Raw genomic sequence first — 14,952 nt, 5'->3', positions numbered from 1 at the left:
GCAGGCTGATACTACTCTTACTGATTTTCTGAAGTCTCACTTGCAGAATTTCATGCAAATTCATGTAACTAAAGTAACAAATAATGTAAAATTGAAAATGGAAGTTTGGTCAGGAAAAATGAGATCTATTCAAATGAGAGTTTATTACCTCTACAGCTAAGCGCTATTATCTGCCATATACAAAATGAGGAACCATAATGTTTCTTTTCATTTGCTCTCTGTTAAGCATTTATAGGCTGAAATACTATTACGCTATCAGAATCCACTATTACTGATGTCTTTTTCTGAGTCAAAGCTTTTTTGGAATTGTGAATAATGGCTTGTAGCAAATCTTTAATGACTATCCTTTATTGATTGATAATTGTGGAGTCATCTAGGACTCAATATGAAAATGACTGCATTGTGACTGCTGAAATACAGCTGACAATTATTTAAAAAAACGTAGAAGACTATCTTGTTCTCCTTGAAAAGCCACTATTACTACATTCTGATTATGTAGGTGGATGTTTTTGCTTGATGGATGTGCGGTTGGATTTGTTAATAGTCAAAATGGTGCAGTCTGTGCATTTTTGTATTATTCAGGAGTCTCCAAGTTTAAAATACATCATCTTTTTCTTTTTTAAATCTGGTGTGACCAAACCCATATGATTCAAGCATGTTGTTTTATTAAAATCTTTGGTTAGCTACATTTTTAATTCTAACATATTCACAGGAGGAACAAAGGGAAGGAACCCTTTTCTGTGTCCTAGCAAATATTGTTGTGGTTTTGAACTTTTCCTATCAAAACAGGACTGAAAAAAATCTGTTCCCTAAGCGTGTATCAAATCTCAATAACACCAATAAGTAGGATAAAAATAGTTGTATAGGATCAATCAGAAGATTGGTATGAAACTTGTATCTAAACAAGTTCACAGTTGCTTTTTAGAACTGAGTTTGCACTGTTTCCTACTTCGGAATTGTTTTCCTTAACTTTTTGAAAAAGCAGCCTTGCTGAAACTGATCTTTTCTGGAAAGCATTTAATATTTCATTAGCTATCTTTCACGCACAAAAAAAAAAAAATAATCCTGGTCGTCTTTCATACTTGCCAATTTTTAATATTATGATTTTTAAAGTTTATATTCTGTGAAAATAGCAATTTGTTTAACACTATACAAGTTCCTTTAAAAGAAAAAACAAAAAACCACAACCGAGAAACTCCAAACAACTTTATTCCTTTTCAAATGTTAAGCTGTACAGGAAACAGCCATCTGCTCCCTCAAGTGATCTACTTGACCTCTCCATAGATTCTCCATCTCCTGTGTCAACAGTGGTGCAAACTGACTCTGCAGTGTCTCCTTCAGGCCTTAGTAAGTGATGAATGCACATTGCCCTTGCAGTCTGGCTTCCTAAAGCAAACCAAGAGCTTAGTGGAGGAATCAAGAAGTTTCTTGTAAGAAAGAAAACAAAGACACTCCTTAACTTTAATGATGTTCCTTAAGTCTCCTTAAAAGGAGAACTGATGCGTTTACATAGGAAAAAAATGTAAGCTAGTATAAGATTGCCTGTGTTTTCTTTACAGTGGAAGCAACAATCTTTTCTCCCATTACATAAATTTGAACAGTAGAACATGCTCTGGTTTCTATTACAATGAAGTCTGTAAAACAGCTCTGTAGGCTTGGAAGAAAGAAAGAGAGAGAGATGCTTTTCTGATACCCTCTTGATGTCCTGAGTTTTTTCAGGAGGCACTTGGTGTTAGAAACAGTTCACCTTGAGAAAGGTATTTATCTCCTCTAACTTTAGACTTCTTTCATTGTCAGAGGAGTGAGCTACTAACTTTTGGTACCCTGAATTACTGTTTGCAGAAGCTCCTCCTAGGGGAGTCTGTATACAGAAGTTAAAGGTGAGAATTTCCACCTGGGTATAAATGCCTGTAATTCCATTTTAATCTTTTAGAAATAGTGAAAGCGATCTTAAGTGGTGTCTACCATATATAGCACTACTGATGGTTTTCTGACGTTTTAAGGAAATAAATACATTGCATCTCAAACCTTTTCATGCCTTTCATGTGATAAAAAGCAATTTGTTTCAGATTCTTTATATGCCTTCCAAACAAAACTTTACCTTGCAGTGTTCATAGTACAAGTAACTAACATTTGCTTAAAAACGTTTAAATGATCATTAATTATCACTTTGAATTTCAGATTGCGTATCTGCAGATAAAAACAGGCATCATCCATCAATTTATCCACAGCTAGATTTAGCAACTACTACAAACGCTCAGCAGTTCCTGTGAGTAATCTCTTACCAAAAAATGGTAACAGATAACAGAACTTCAGAGGTATTAGTACTCTGATTCATCTAAGGAATTTATAGAAAGCTCTGAGAACACAGATTTCCTACTTTTACACATTAGTCCAGTAAAACAACTCAAAACTACCTGTGTACTAGACGTTGCTTAAAAATGCACTGCTCCTGCAGCACTGTTTAGTCATAGATATAAATTTATCTCAACAGTCAAAACGTACTTGAGGTATATATGACTTTCTGCTTGAGTGTTGCCAATGCTGCAATGAAAGGGAGAAGCAGATGAATTGTACAGGTCAATAAGAAGAGTTTAAGACAGGAGAGGTGTCCTTGTAGTTCCCTCTTACATGAATGGGACAGTGGCCCACCTCCCCATGCTGCTCTCAGTTGTGACATAAGATAAAGACAGACCAGTAAAAAAATAATGTAACAATTGGAATATCCAGTTTTGATAGTTTCTCAGTTACTTTCAATGTATTACTCTCTCCTAGATTTGCAGCTGAAGCACAAAACAATAGTGTAAGCAACCCAGCTGGACATTCATATTGCAATGTGAGTAACACTCATGTTCAGAGTAATCATTCTTTGCTGGCAACTGTCAAAATGAGAACTGTTTGGATTTATCCCGGCTACTGTCCAAATGGGATACAAAGATCTGTTCTGTGGCTCTTCTCCATACATCAGGGAACACTGTATTTGGTGAACAGGGCAACTTTCCTCTTTTGATACCACAGCTGCTAATATGAAATCATATTTTCTTGGGTCCAGCACAATCTCAGGGGAGTTTGCAGAAAGCAGTTACTCTGTTGGTTGTGTTTAATCTGTTTAATCTGTTGCTGTGTGAAATAAGCTGAGATCTCCCCCAAAAAACCCCACAAGCACCAAACAACACACCAAAAAGCCCAAACACTTAAAAACCAGGTACAGTTTAGGACAGATGGCATGTGCTGCAGGCAAAACACCCGTAACAGAAGGAATGCAAAGAATATGAAGGGGCTTTGAAGGTAATGTTATGAATTTCAGTGCTATTCTGTGGTAGGCAGCATGAAATAGAAAAGATGAGAAGCAGGCCCCAAACACACCTGCATATACCCTGTTTTAAACGGCAAGTGAAAGCACGTATCTGTATTGTGAATACTGCGGTCTTTGAGTCTGTGTAGTGTAACAAATTACACAGAAGTAAATTGTACAAATGTGCTATAGATAACACTAAAAGATGTTTGAACTTTGTGTGAAGAATGGAGATTAATGAGATTAGTAACTGTTGACCTTAAAATTTACGTGCTATAGTCTCAGAGTTTAAAGATAAGTCAGCAGTTATGTAAGTTAAGTCAAACTGGTTCTCATAGAACGATCTGTTCATGCTCTGTTTTGCTTGATGTCCTTAGTTGGCGACTCTTTTAAGCCCGGTGCCTCTGAATCCAGTAAATCCGCAGACTGGACATACTACATCATTAAATGGACTGTCACCAGCAGGTAATAAATACTGCAGACCACCTAACTTTCATGGAGATATATTTTTCTTGTTAGAACTTAAGGGCTTTACATAATGACTGTTAAAGACTAGCAGCAGCATCAAACATCGACCAAATCTCATATGCTCATGGCTTCTCTTAGACATGTCTGTCTATTTTAGCATTTAAAGCAACTAGATGCATAGGAGATAGTCTGCTGCTTTCAGGAAGATATATTCTGTAAGCGTGCTTGTCATTCACATTTAAATCTGGATTATATCTGCCTCTCTATTCTTCAGCTGCATCAAAGAACAAGTCACAGTCACCTCATTACTACGAGATCATGGAATTTGATCCTTTGGCTCCCACTGAGTAAGTAACTTTTAAAATAGATACTATACAGTTTTCTGAAGTGCTGAAGGCAAGATGGCTTTTTCTTCTGAGTGAGAACACAGACCACACTATTTGAACTGCGTTAGCTGACCAACTGGATCACTAACGTAAATGAGAGTGACTGCATTTTGTACGTTTTCTTCCAATACTTCTGGCATAACGAATTAAGGAATGAACTCCTATAGTGTGTTCATTATGGTGTCTGTGAAACTGGTGGAGTAATTCGGTGTCAAAAATGATCTACTAAAATCAAATCCTATCCAGTGATACGAGAAGATGAATAAAGCTTGAATAAGGGTCCTGGTGGAGGAAGCTGATTGACGCTTCAACACAGGTAGTTCTGGAGCAAGGTAACCAAAGTGATTCCTGTTCACAGGAAATGTTTTTTAAGAATGTTGTTCTACTGCATATCAAGAAAATCCTCAATTTGAATATGAGCTACAAAGTGGGGGGGAGGATGCTGGGACTCTCCAGAGGGCCAAATAGTCAGAAAACTAATATGAAACTAAACGGATGGCAGAACTCTCTACCAGTAAATTGCAAAAAAAAATTGAGCCATCTACACAAAACTTATTTCCCAGGAACTGTCAAATTCTGAGGTAGAAAAATCTCAACAAGGTTTTTTTTTTATTTTTTTTTTAACTAGCGCAGTAACTGCATGCCATGTGGTATGCTTGCCACTTGCATTTTGCAGTCCTGTTCCCAAATCCATTTTGTCAAAATTGACAATGTCCAGAGGTGTCTCGTTAAATGTATAATCACAGGCGCCCCGCGGGATTGGCTCTTTGTTACCATGGAAACTTGGGCATCCTGCAGCTGATGCTACTCCATTTGGCAAACACTATGAACTCCTGGCAGTTTATGCTTGGGCAGGACTTCGTTAGTGCGTTTTGTCAAAATGAAACTGCTGTGATGTAGGTGTTGCCCTGTTCCCCTCTTTCAGAGCTATTTATGAAGAAATTGATGTCGTGCTGAAGACAGAAGTTAAAAAGGATACAGAATGCTGAAGGTGGAGTCTTTTACTGAACACACGTTATTCTTTGATGCTGCTCCCGTGCAGCGCTTCTTGTAACGTACAAGTGAATAACAGAACAGGTTTTGTATGTATTGGAATACTAAACTGTGTGGAAGTTGAACAGTTACTTGGATCTACACTTGATAATTTGTCCTAAATGTTCAACTGTGTGTTCTTCAAGGTGACTTGCATGATTATTTTTGAAGTATTTTTGAGGCCTTTAAAATATGATTTCCAAATTCACCTGCGTATGAAATAACACTTGACACACAACACATGTAAACAAAAAGGACGCTTGCAAGTATTGAGGAAAGCTTTTCTTTCAAGTTAACTGTTCCTTTGCATTGTTTTACCGCTTTATGCAGCAAACAAAACAAAACGTTATTGTTTACAGAAACTGCAGAATCCAGTTTCTATTTTGGCCTCATTGCTGTCTGCTGATCTCCCTAGAAATTTATAAAGGGGGTTTGATATGTAGGACTTTTCTAAAATTGGGCCTCTTGATAGCTGTCTGGGGACATGCAGTGATACTTTCCTACATTCATATTCTGAATACAGATTTTGTTTTCTTCCTAAAAGCCTACAATATAGTTGGATTTTTGTCTTGCTAAGAAGCTGTGCTGGGACATGAGGTGCCGTCATCCATGATTAACAGAACAGGAAAAAACCCTGCTTGTTCCTATGTTGTTGTTGTTGCTGCTTTTATTTACGCAGTAAATATTGGAGGGGGATCAATCATTTCTTTCAATGTTCCTGCCCTGCAGAGACTGCTGTTCTGGTGAAGGAAAAAATAATCATCTACAATGCAGATGAACAATAGTTACACATTTATTTTAGTCAAGTTGTTTAACCCTGTTAATAACAGTTTTATCTTTTAATAAGTGAAGTGCCTTATCTATTTTAATGCTGAATGTAAAGCGTGCACTTTAACAGATACAGTTCTCTGAATTTATAATTGATATAAAATTTGAGAACTTAGTTCATGTTCATAGCTCATAAGCTAACTTTGTGAAATACTGCATTATAAATGTTCGTTATGTTAACTGTTTAAGGGATAAGAAGTTCTCAGTCAGTTTTGCAATTTTTGTAGCATAAAATTCCAAATAAAAGTAAATGCTTACTGAGACATTAACATCATCGTTTCTGAGTTTTTACCAGATGACACGCGTATTCCGTGAAATACTAAATGTAGACAGTATCAGAAGTATTTTAGTGTGAATTTGTGGTGTTTCATTGCATAGTTAGCAATTTTGCAGTTTGCTGTAGGACCATTAGAACCCCTTACTTCCATCAAAAACAACCTTGAAGAAGTTCGGGGGGGTTTGGAAGCAGAGATGAAAAGGTAAGCTACTTTATTATTCTTTTTCTTGTATTATTTGCAATGGTCTGGCCAGCAGCCTGAGAAAACTGCTGAAAATAGGATTTGAGGTGGATTGATTTTTCCCTGCAGCTTAGTTGTATTGGTAAAACCCTTGCACACTGAAGTGTAACAAATTAAAATGCGCTATTTCAGTATGGTAATCCATAATGGATGATTGCTAACTGAACTTTTCCATATTAAAGAAGCAAAATGATCACAGACAGATGAAAGGGAACTGGCTAATTACTGAGGTTAGAGCTTGTTTTATATTTGGAACGTGCTCAGTATCTGTGCAAATTTAGGCCTTCAAAGTCGGGGGGGGGGAACCGTTTTTATGAAACTGGTGTTTGCCAAGGGGATATTCCTTTTCTTCTGAAGAACGTGGCCGCAATAAAACAATGTGTGGACAACTGTCATAATCACTTCAACTTTCAAAAAGACAATGGACTAAAGACAGCCCAGGTAAGAATTTTTTTTTTCCTAGCCTGGATTCAAAGATTTGTCTTGATATTTTTATTAATTTTTTTTCTGAAGCGTTACTGGAATTAAAGATCATACATTTGCATGAAGATAGCAGCAAGCTTTATCTCACTTGTGTGGGCTCCACATGTTCTGCTGGGTAAAATGCATTAGAGAGATGAAAGAATTAAAAATTTTAAAACTTTAATATAAATACATAGTGAAGACCTGATATGAATGTCATCCAGAATCTATTTAAACAACACATAGAAATGGGCACAATAATGCATTTTAAAGGTAGCATCCATTTATTTTCAAAAAAAAGCACTTTTTAAATTATTGTATGCAAACAGAATTGAGATAAAAATAACTGGAAGTTATTTCTGATATACCTATTACCTTTTTAGAGTCCAAACAAACCAACAGTAGTCTGTCTTTGTTAGATCTCATTTGCCGAATGGGGTAGAAAGAACTGGCCTAGCAGATGAGATACTTGGCTGAGATTAATTCCTGTCTGAAAATGAGCAGGTCATTTAAACTCGCTCTGCAACTCCTCCTTTCCAAAGCTATGATAGTTATCCCTACCTCACAGATAATGATGAAAAGTTACATAAATGCAGGCTTACGTGTTCTGGTGGTAAACAGAGAACCCAGGAGTACCGCTGAGCAACTGATGCTGCTGGGCAGGCTTTGTTGGACTTAATCTCTGAATGGGCTTGATTTCCTTTGGGTTTCTGAGGAGACTCCTATGCTAGTAATTTAGCCTGCAATTTAGAGCAGTTGTTTAGGGCGCTGCCTTTCCCTTCAAAGCATTTCATACATCAGCCAAGCTTGTCTCTGTGTAGAGATGCGTGGTGTACAGCCCTCTGCCGAGTGAAAGAGCAGTCATTAGCAGTACAGGTATTTTAAATGAATTGAACACAACATGGAAATTTGAAGATGGTATTTCTAAATGGAAACCATACCACAGCTTTGACGTGCTTACATTTAAATTACTGTTCCTCATTCAAATGATAACAGTTTTAGAGCAGTCTGCTCTTACCAAATGAACTACTGATTCAGTAATAATTCGAGAGGGTGCAGTGTATTCTGACTCATCATATCCTCCTGTGCCATGGGAGGGTTACATAGCAATACAGTCTAACTTTGTTTAGTTTTGAGAGTTCATGAGCTGATTACCTGTTTTTACCTTTTTATAAAGTATCTTACATGGAAGTTATTCTTTAGAGACAGCAATGCAATTTAAGGTGCTTAATAAACTGATTTGTTCCTCTATATTCAAATGAAGATCTCAATTTACACTTAGGTTTAAAAATTTGCCTCACAGTATTTAGATAACATGTATCAGCTTATAAAAAGATGGCTTGAGAAAACCCCCTCTCTTCCAGGAACAGCATGTTCCCTTCTATTGTCTGATGAAGAAATACTATCCCTAAGAAAAAATATTACAACTACGTTAAGTTTTTGTAAACAAAAAAAAAAATAGAAATATATCCTTTCAGAACAGTAGCATGGGCCCATGGTGCTTTAATAATATAACGTCACATGGCACAGTACTCCCGCAGTTTCTCCTTCCATTGAAAAATGGTTTCAAAACTGGTGGCCAGGTAGCAGAAGTCCAATTGTCTAGAGATTGCCCATTACTGATATCCAGGAAGTGGTAACTTCTGTCCTTCCTTGGCTTCAAAAAAGGTGTAAGAGAGGGTGATCAAATCAACTTTAGCCATTTTAGGGTCCTCTGCAAATTCTGGATCAATGTAGAAAAAGACCGGCATGTCCACTTCTTCTTGAGGATTTAGCCGCTGTTCTTCAAAGCAAAAACACTGCATGAGGGAGGAAAAAAAACCCAAAAGAATGAGACAATAGCTATGGTAAACTTTGTCTCTGCCAACATGACAGAAAGCTTCATATTTTAAAATCAACTTGCATTCCTTGTACGTCCCTAAAATCCTGGAAAGGATCAACCATATGAGCAACAAGACAGCAATTCTGTTCTTCTTGAGTTACGGGGGGGGGGAAAAAAAGCTTTTAATTAAGTGTCCAAATGTGCAAATTGTCCAGGCTAGCTCACATTGTTACCGCCTGCCCTCAATGTCACTACTACTAAATACCATATATTTGGGAGCCACTCTTAATTTGACGTGTACTACAGCTTGTTATGAAGACAGACAGGCTAAGAATGAACTGTTGCACCGTCATTTGAAAAAAATCAACGTATTTTCTTCAAATGCTGGCATACAAAGGAATGGTATTCAGGATTAAAATGAGAAAAAGTTAATCTATGGATCACAATGCTCATTCATGTAAAGGAAAATGTAATCTTTGTTCACACTTACTTGTATTTTATTGAAATACTGTCCTGCTTCAAAGGGTATTACGTTGTAGGTAGAGATTCCAATTATTGGTTTGTCAGTAGGATTTTTCGCTTTATAAAAGGCCAGTGCGGTCTCTCCTGGTACCACCTGTATAAAGTAATTGCATGGTGATTTTTAATCCACTGCAGCCTTCCACCCCTCAGAGTTCTTTAGACTTTAGCTAGAATTAGTTCATTTTCTCTTTTGCTGTTTCAAGCTGGTTACTTCACCACTATTTTGCTGATAGGCAATCCACCCCATTCAAAGCATTAATGTTATGTTACATCTGTGCATTCTGTTTTTCTCTGCAGTTTATCAGCATACAGAGGTTTTTAATATGCAGATTTATATATGGTGTATGTTTCATTTTTAAGGTGATGATTCTTTCAGTACTGGACTCAGAAACCAATTAAGAAGCATGAGTCCTTTTGTGAGTTTTTATTAAGTAATTTTAAAGAGGAAACTTAGATTAAAATCTTTGTTTTTTAAAATATAGCAACAGTCCTCCAATGATAGGAGTAAAAAAAGAAGGTGCTAGGGCTACCCACAGGTACATACAAATATAGGTTTCATAGTGGTCCTTTTTTGGCCGTTTGAGGGGATGGCAGGGGACACTTTAACGACAACGCAAGAGACAATAAAAGCTCTGCCTTCCCAGCCAGCACCGACAATTAAGTTCTGCAGTGGCAGTACGGGGCTGGCACCCGGACGAACGGGACACCACACGGGCTCTGTGACACCCACACCGGGGCCCAGCGCCATCGCGGGGCCGGGGGACAAAAAGGTACGAGGCCAAACCCTGCGTTTTCCCCCTCCCGGCGTCGGCCGTTCCGTGCGAGGGGGGAACGCAGCCGGTCACTCACGTAGATTTCGCTCTGCTGGGGCTTGAAGTTCCACTGGATGCTGGAATGCACGTCCGCGTTGAAGGTGACCCTGATGACGCGGTCCCGCACCGGCTCCATCCTCTCGATCTGCTCCGCGCTGTGGCCCGCGCCCGTCGTTCCGCCCAGCCCCGTCGCCTGGCAGAAAGGGACGGCGGTGAGTGACCGGCGCCGGCCCGCCCGCCTTCCCCCCTCCCTGCCTCCCGGCTACCTGGCAGTACAGGCGGTAGAGCGGCACGGCCGCGTACGACATGCCCACCATGCCCACGGCGGCGGCCGCGATGTAAGCCAGCGCCGACCGGTTCCGGCGCCGCCATTCTTCCTCCTGCCTGCGGGTGAAGGGGTTGGAGCTCCGCAACCCGCGGGTCCCCGGCGGGGCCGCCGCCCAGAGGCCGAACCGAGCCTCACCCCCCGGGCACCCGCCGGCAGGGCCCGGCCGAGGAAGGGCCCGTCCCAGCGCCAGGGCCCAGAGGGGGCCCGGCCCCCCGGAGAGCCGCAGGCCCCCGCAGCGCGCCCAGCCCCGCCCGCACAGCCCCATGCCGCTGCCGGCGCCGGGCGGGGCGGGGCGGGGCGCGGCTCCTCTCGCGAGAGGCGGCGGCGGGGTGAGCCCGCCCCCGTGAGGCGGGGTGAGCCCGTCCGTGAGAGAGCGGGCGGCGGCGTGTGACCGGCCTCGCCCCGCGCCCCTTTGTCGGCGTGAGGGGGGCGGCCGCCCCGCGCCGCCTTCCCGAGGAGGCGGTGGGGCTCGGGGAGCGGGGCAGGTCGTGCCGCCATCGCGCCGCTGAGGGGAGGGAGCGCTGCCGCTGAGGGGTCGCCCGTCGCTCAGCCCTCGGAGCGGCGCTGAGGCGCGGGGGGTGCCCGCCAGGCCCCGCCGGTGGTCTCTCCCTCCCTCCCTCGGGCGGTAGTGTGCGTATCGAGGTAACTGTCGCATCCCCCGGCTCTCCTGGGGGCCCCGCCGGGCTGGTCCGAGCGGTGCCGGGGCGGGCTGGCGCTGGGCGGCCGCCGAAAAGTCCGCCAGAAGTGGGTTAAGCGAGCGGAGAGGGGGCGATTATCCCCTCTAAGTACCTCAGCAGGGCTAATGGCGGGGAGGAGTGCTCCGGCGGCAGCGGGACGGGAGTGGACGCCAGGACCTTCCTAGCTGGTTCCTCCGGGGCGCCGAGCGCGCCGGTAAAGCGGCCTTTGTGCCTGCGCTCCTCGTCTTTCAGCGCTCTTCCATAGGCGGCCACCAGTGCGCTGTGCGAGGTGTTTTACAGAGAGGAGGCGGCTCCGTCCCTTTGTCTTCCTGCAGCTCTTCCTGTCCTGTGGACACTGACCGCGATTATTGTTTTTTCCAGCGGTGCTTTGTCTCATGTTTGTGTACTGATTTAGTTTTGTTTAGGCACAAATATTGGCGCGCTGCAGAGTGACTGGGCATCCTTTGTACAAACAGCAATAGCTTCAGGACAGACAGGGTCAGGCAAACTTCCAAATGCAGTCTTCTTCGCAGGACTGGTCCCAGGCATTGTAACAAACTGCTGTAGCAGTGCTCGGGGGTACTGCCTTAGAGCACTGCGCTGCGGCTGGCTCCAGGACTGTGAATCACACAGTGACTGGCAGCTCCTGATCCTGCTTCATTTTCCGTTTAGATGTCATGAATTAGAGGATGATAAAGCCCAGAGCAAAGCAATATTGTGATGTTTTCTCTGTATTTAGATGGCATTACTTTTGATCCTGTAGCAAGAGATCTGAAAACTTTTACTGCAGGAAAATTTGTGCTATTCCAGAGCAAATTTAACGGTTTTTTTCCATGCAGACCTGTAGGAATTGGTCAGTGTGTTTTTGTGGAAGCTGACATTGCACCTAGGGAGCCTGCTCCGTTTTAGCCCAGGTTGTAGTGTATCACTGGCCACTAGCACTTGTGGCCACCTTTGCCCGTGCATTGCTCAGGGAGTTCCTTGTGCCCCTCGTACCATGTCTTAGGAGCAATATCTTTCCTGGTTTGTGGCCGTATGAGGGTTTACCTGTGCAGCTCACGAAGTCAGGAGGATTTGCTACTGATACAAACAGATATTTTTGCATTACTGCTTTTGCAGTAATTTTTCAAATGATTGTAGCTCAGCCCATTTAGGATTGTATTTCTTGTCAACCTGTTGTATGTGCTAATAAAAACACAACGTGAATGACTGGATTTGTTTCTCCATTAGTGGTACGTAAATTCATTTTGCATGCATTTTGGCCTATGTCTTACATATTCCATGCGAGATTTCCATAGGCATTGAATACTAAACAGTAAGTTAAAAAAATGTGAGAAAACAAGACACACAAAACACTTTTATTATGTTCAAAACAACGTTCCCTCCCCAAGTAACCTCTGCTGGAAAAAAAAGAGATTGTTTTTAGCAGTTATATTACTTTATCCTGCAATTGTAATCTCAGTTACTTAATTTTTTAGAAGATTTTAATCTTAGGGGGTCCTATCTCATAAATCAAGAGGAAATCAGGATGTCAGATGTTTTGGTACAGTATACAGTGAAGTCTGTGTTGTTAACTGCTTACTGTTTCCAGCAATTAATTGTAGGTGTTTTGTCCTCAAAATTCTCTTTTCCCACTTGATTTCAGCCAGTCAGTAATATATCTGAATTGTTGTCAGTGACTGAAAATAAATATAGCCCTGTAAATTTCAAAAAGGGGTTTCTCCTTTTTTACAGCACTTATTATCTTGGTTACGAGCCAGTTCTTCATGTGTCAGAATTCTTCATTTTGAACTTTTATTATAATAGTGCACCTAAGAAGATGTCCAGTACAGATCCCCTAACAAATCCAGATAAAAAGTAAGTACAATTTCCCATACATAGGAATACAACAATTACTGGATTGTACTATGAAAATTTTTGCAGTTTTATTAGTAGGCGCTTGTTTTGATGGAGTCTTAATAACTTTGATATTAAAACAGTCTGAAGCAACTTCCTAGAAAAGCTAATACCAGCACCAGTGAATTTACACATAAAGGGAAGAAATAGCTCTTAATCTTTTAAGTTAATCAGCACTTAGTTTTAACTGGTTCTGTAGAGATAAAACCCCACAAAGGAATTCCTTAATGCTTCTGCACCTATGAAAATGTAAGGTATATAGCAAATTATTTCCTTGTACGTATAGGCTAACTATAGTAACATAAGACATGGTATGGGGTTTATGTATTATAATGCATTACTTCTTCAGACTACTATGTCTGTATGCCTTTAATGTTTTGTGCTTTGGAACCATCTTTTTTCAGTGCCATGTGATATATAATGATAATTATATTCCTTCTATAAACTGTAATGTTATCCACTTAAAAGTTGGATCAGATTCTAAATGGCAAACTTAAATTCAGTCGTGATGGAAAATCGTAACTCCAGACCCTTCCCAAACTGCTAAGTAACCAGGCCCACGCTGTCATCAAAACCATAATTAAAACAGGCACAGGCAGCTGTTTCTGGACTATCACGTTTGCTGTCTTGTGCAACAGAATCCAGCAAATAGTAGTCAAAAGTACTGTCAAACAATTTAGCATAGGTCTTGTATTATGCTACTTCATAAATAACTTGATTTTTTTTAAAAAACAAATCTATAAAACATTAAAAAAATTAACTTGCTTTGAACTGGGATCTGAAGAAGCAAATGCTCTGCTTGTCTAATGGAAATCCAGGGTATGTAATACAAAGATAGGTCTTTAAAACAGCTCTGGTTTGCTAGATTCACGTGGAAGGTACATTGTATGAGTAGTTACTAGAGCACTGTATTCCAAAGGCAAATTTTCACCTAAGAGATGAACATGAAAGGTGTATATAACTGCAGTTCAGCTACATGATGATGGAAGACTATAATTTTCTATACTAACTACTTAATTTCCCCCCCCCGGGAGACAGTATCAATGCACAATGCTTCAAGAATGTACTTGTTCTATGTTAATTGGGGTTTACCTAAACTTTAAATAATACCTTTCTTCTCTACACAAGGGATGAGCCTCAAACCATTCATGCTTCTCCACATTACAACATTGCTCAAGCTTTTTTTTTTTCATGTTTAACGATTGCCATGTAATGACATAGGTTTTGTTTTAATCTTTATGACCTAATCGTCGAAATGTATTTTGAATAATTAGTGGTTTTGGATAATCAGAATTAAGCGTTTGTTCATGCTGTATGATGCATCATTCTCTTGGCTGTAGTCAGTATCATAATGAATTTTTAGGGTTAGCGAACCTGGAAGGCTACAGTTGCATAATTGACTTGTACAGGATTTTTATGAAAGACCTTGTTTTGTTTATAACAAAAAGATCTTGTGAATTTTGCTTCTGAAGATTCTGCAAATCTTTCTGTCATCTGCTAAATTACCCTCTAATCCGTCTCAGTTCTTAAAACATTACAAAACTTCCTTTGGGAGAGGTGAGTCATAACTAAAAATGTTGCCAGAATAGAATAGTTTACTATCTGTTTGAAAAAGAATCTTTGCTGCCTGAAATAAGGAATGATGTCTCTTGTAAATTTAGTCTTACTGATTGGTATTAGGTTTTATGGGGTTTTAAGTTGTTACAGTATTCCTTGATCTTTCTGGAAGTAAAAAGTAATTTGTGCTGCCCCGAATATGTTCTTGAAAGGCAGAGAACTTACAAAAGAGGCAATAATACCGTTTTTCTATGCAAGTCCTTTAGAAATATTAAAAGCAGCACAGCAGCAGAATTTTACGGTAAAGAGTAGTAGAAGCCTTGGGGGTGAGGTCAGGAAGCTGAACAGT

The 14,952-nt window shown here is 40.7% G+C and overlaps 3 protein-coding genes across 13 annotated transcripts in view; 2 read left to right on the top strand and 1 right to left on the bottom strand.

Annotated features, from left to right (window-relative positions):
• The window catches only part of TOM1L1 (target of myb1 like 1 membrane trafficking protein), a 37,081-nt gene extending 29,976 nt beyond the window's left edge, over positions 1-7,105 (top strand). For 6 of the 7 annotated variants that reach the window (XM_063351660.1, XM_063351661.1, XM_063351662.1 and 3 more), the window contains 6 exons: positions 1,230-1,347; positions 2,182-2,269; positions 2,776-2,836; positions 3,673-3,760; positions 4,038-4,110; positions 5,075-7,105. In XM_063351660.1, coding sequence (XP_063207730.1) covers positions 1,230-1,347; positions 2,182-2,269; positions 2,776-2,836; positions 3,673-3,760; positions 4,038-4,110; positions 5,075-5,138 — 492 coding nt within the window. In that variant the 3' untranslated portion in view covers positions 5,139-7,105. The remainder of the gene's footprint in view (positions 1-1,229; positions 1,348-2,181; positions 2,270-2,775; positions 2,837-3,672; positions 3,761-4,037; positions 4,111-5,074) is intronic. The other variant, XM_063351658.1, reaches the window with a different exon arrangement.
• Positions 7,106-7,250: 145 nt separating this feature from the next.
• Positions 7,251-10,759, bottom strand: LOC134523146 (cytochrome c oxidase assembly protein COX11, mitochondrial). The gene is made up of 4 exons (XM_063351664.1): positions 10,412-10,759; positions 10,183-10,338; positions 9,302-9,427; positions 7,251-8,788 (listed from the first exon to the last, which is right to left on the bottom strand). The coding sequence occupies exons 1-4, from the start codon at positions 10,736-10,738 to the stop codon at positions 8,606-8,608; spliced, it is 792 nt and encodes a 263-aa protein (XP_063207734.1). The 5' UTR covers positions 10,739-10,759; the 3' UTR covers positions 7,251-8,605.
• The window catches only part of STXBP4 (syntaxin binding protein 4), a 75,075-nt gene continuing 70,385 nt past the window's right edge, over positions 10,263-14,952 (top strand). For 2 of the 5 annotated variants that reach the window (XM_063351650.1, XM_063351654.1), the window contains exons 1-2: positions 10,828-11,115; positions 12,885-13,007. In XM_063351650.1, the coding sequence (XP_063207720.1) occupies positions 12,970-13,007 (38 nt within the window). In that variant the 5' untranslated portion in view covers positions 10,828-11,115; positions 12,885-12,969. Of the gene's footprint in view, positions 10,358-10,827; positions 11,116-12,884; positions 13,008-14,952 lie in introns of those variants that run through there. The other 3 variants (XM_063351651.1, XM_063351652.1, XM_063351653.1) reach the window with 3 other exon arrangements.

The sequence above is a fragment of the Chroicocephalus ridibundus genome, chromosome 14 (assembly GCF_963924245.1).
Source record: "Chroicocephalus ridibundus chromosome 14, bChrRid1.1, whole genome shotgun sequence".
NCBI classification, from domain to species: Eukaryota; Metazoa; Chordata; class Aves; order Charadriiformes; family Laridae; genus Chroicocephalus; species Chroicocephalus ridibundus.
Note: the sequence above shows the minus strand (reverse complement) of the source record. Positions and strands in the feature narration are given on the sequence as shown.

Bases quoted from the DNA above. Each gene is read 5' to 3' on its own strand.
- LOC134523146 (XM_063351664.1), bottom strand. From the start codon at position 10,738: ATGGGGCTGTGCGGGCGGGGCTGGGCGCGCTGCGGGGGCCTGCGGCTC. The intron at 9,428-10,182 runs GTGAGTGACCGG...TACTTTATACAG, and splicing joins CCCAGCAGAGCGAAATCTAC to GTGGTACCAGGAGAGACCGC. The intron at 8,789-9,301 runs GTAAGTGTGAAC...TCCCTCATGCAG, and splicing joins AGTATTTCAATAAAATACAA to TGTTTTTGCTTTGAAGAACA.